This window comes from Penaeus monodon, chromosome 34, assembly GCF_015228065.2.
Source record: "Penaeus monodon isolate SGIC_2016 chromosome 34, NSTDA_Pmon_1, whole genome shotgun sequence".
NCBI classification, from domain to species: Eukaryota; Metazoa; Arthropoda; class Malacostraca; order Decapoda; family Penaeidae; genus Penaeus; species Penaeus monodon.
Window position 1 is genome coordinate 19,144,349 of NC_051419.1, and position 532 is coordinate 19,144,880.

General features: G+C 50.0%; 1 protein-coding gene across 1 annotated transcript in view; it reads right to left on the bottom strand.

Annotated features, from left to right (window-relative positions):
• Positions 1-532, bottom strand: part of LOC119594629 (neprilysin-2-like) — a 37,634-nt gene that overhangs the window by 10,440 nt on the left and 26,662 nt on the right. Inside the window, exon 6 of the mRNA XM_037943679.1 lies at positions 16-195. Within this exon, the coding sequence (XP_037799607.1) occupies positions 16-195 (180 nt within the window). The remainder of the gene's footprint in view (positions 1-15; positions 196-532) is intronic.

Here is a 532-nt window from a genome sequence, read left to right on the forward strand (position 1 = left end):
CGACACCCGACTCACATTCGCGATCTGGATTTCGAACTCGAGCGACTCCTTCAGCTCGCGCTCGGCCGTCGCTCTGTCCGCCCCGAGGAGGACCGCCATATTGATCTGGTAATTGTAGTAAGCCTGGACGTCGCTGTCGTTGAAGCCCTTGAGCAAGTACTTGCGCGAGGGCATGCCGAGCGGGGGCTGGTCGATCTAGGGGAGGCGGAGAAAGAGGGAGACGGAGAAAGGGGAGAGAAAAAAAAAAGGTTAGGTGTGGCTCGAGGCTTAGGTTGTGCGGGGGGGGGGGTACTGGGGGCACTGGCTTGAGTTTATCTTTGGGTTTCTGTTTTGATTTTGTCATATATATCTTATCTTTTTCATTATTTTTTATATAGATGTGTTGTGGGTGTCACTTGGGTTAAGTGTCTTGGTTTAAGTTTGGGCAACTGTGTTTCTGTTCCGTAAAGTGGTTTATGCTGGTCACAAAGTGTAGCTCAGGTCACATAGGTTATGTTACGTGACCTGATACGTGTTGGTGCAACTTAATTCG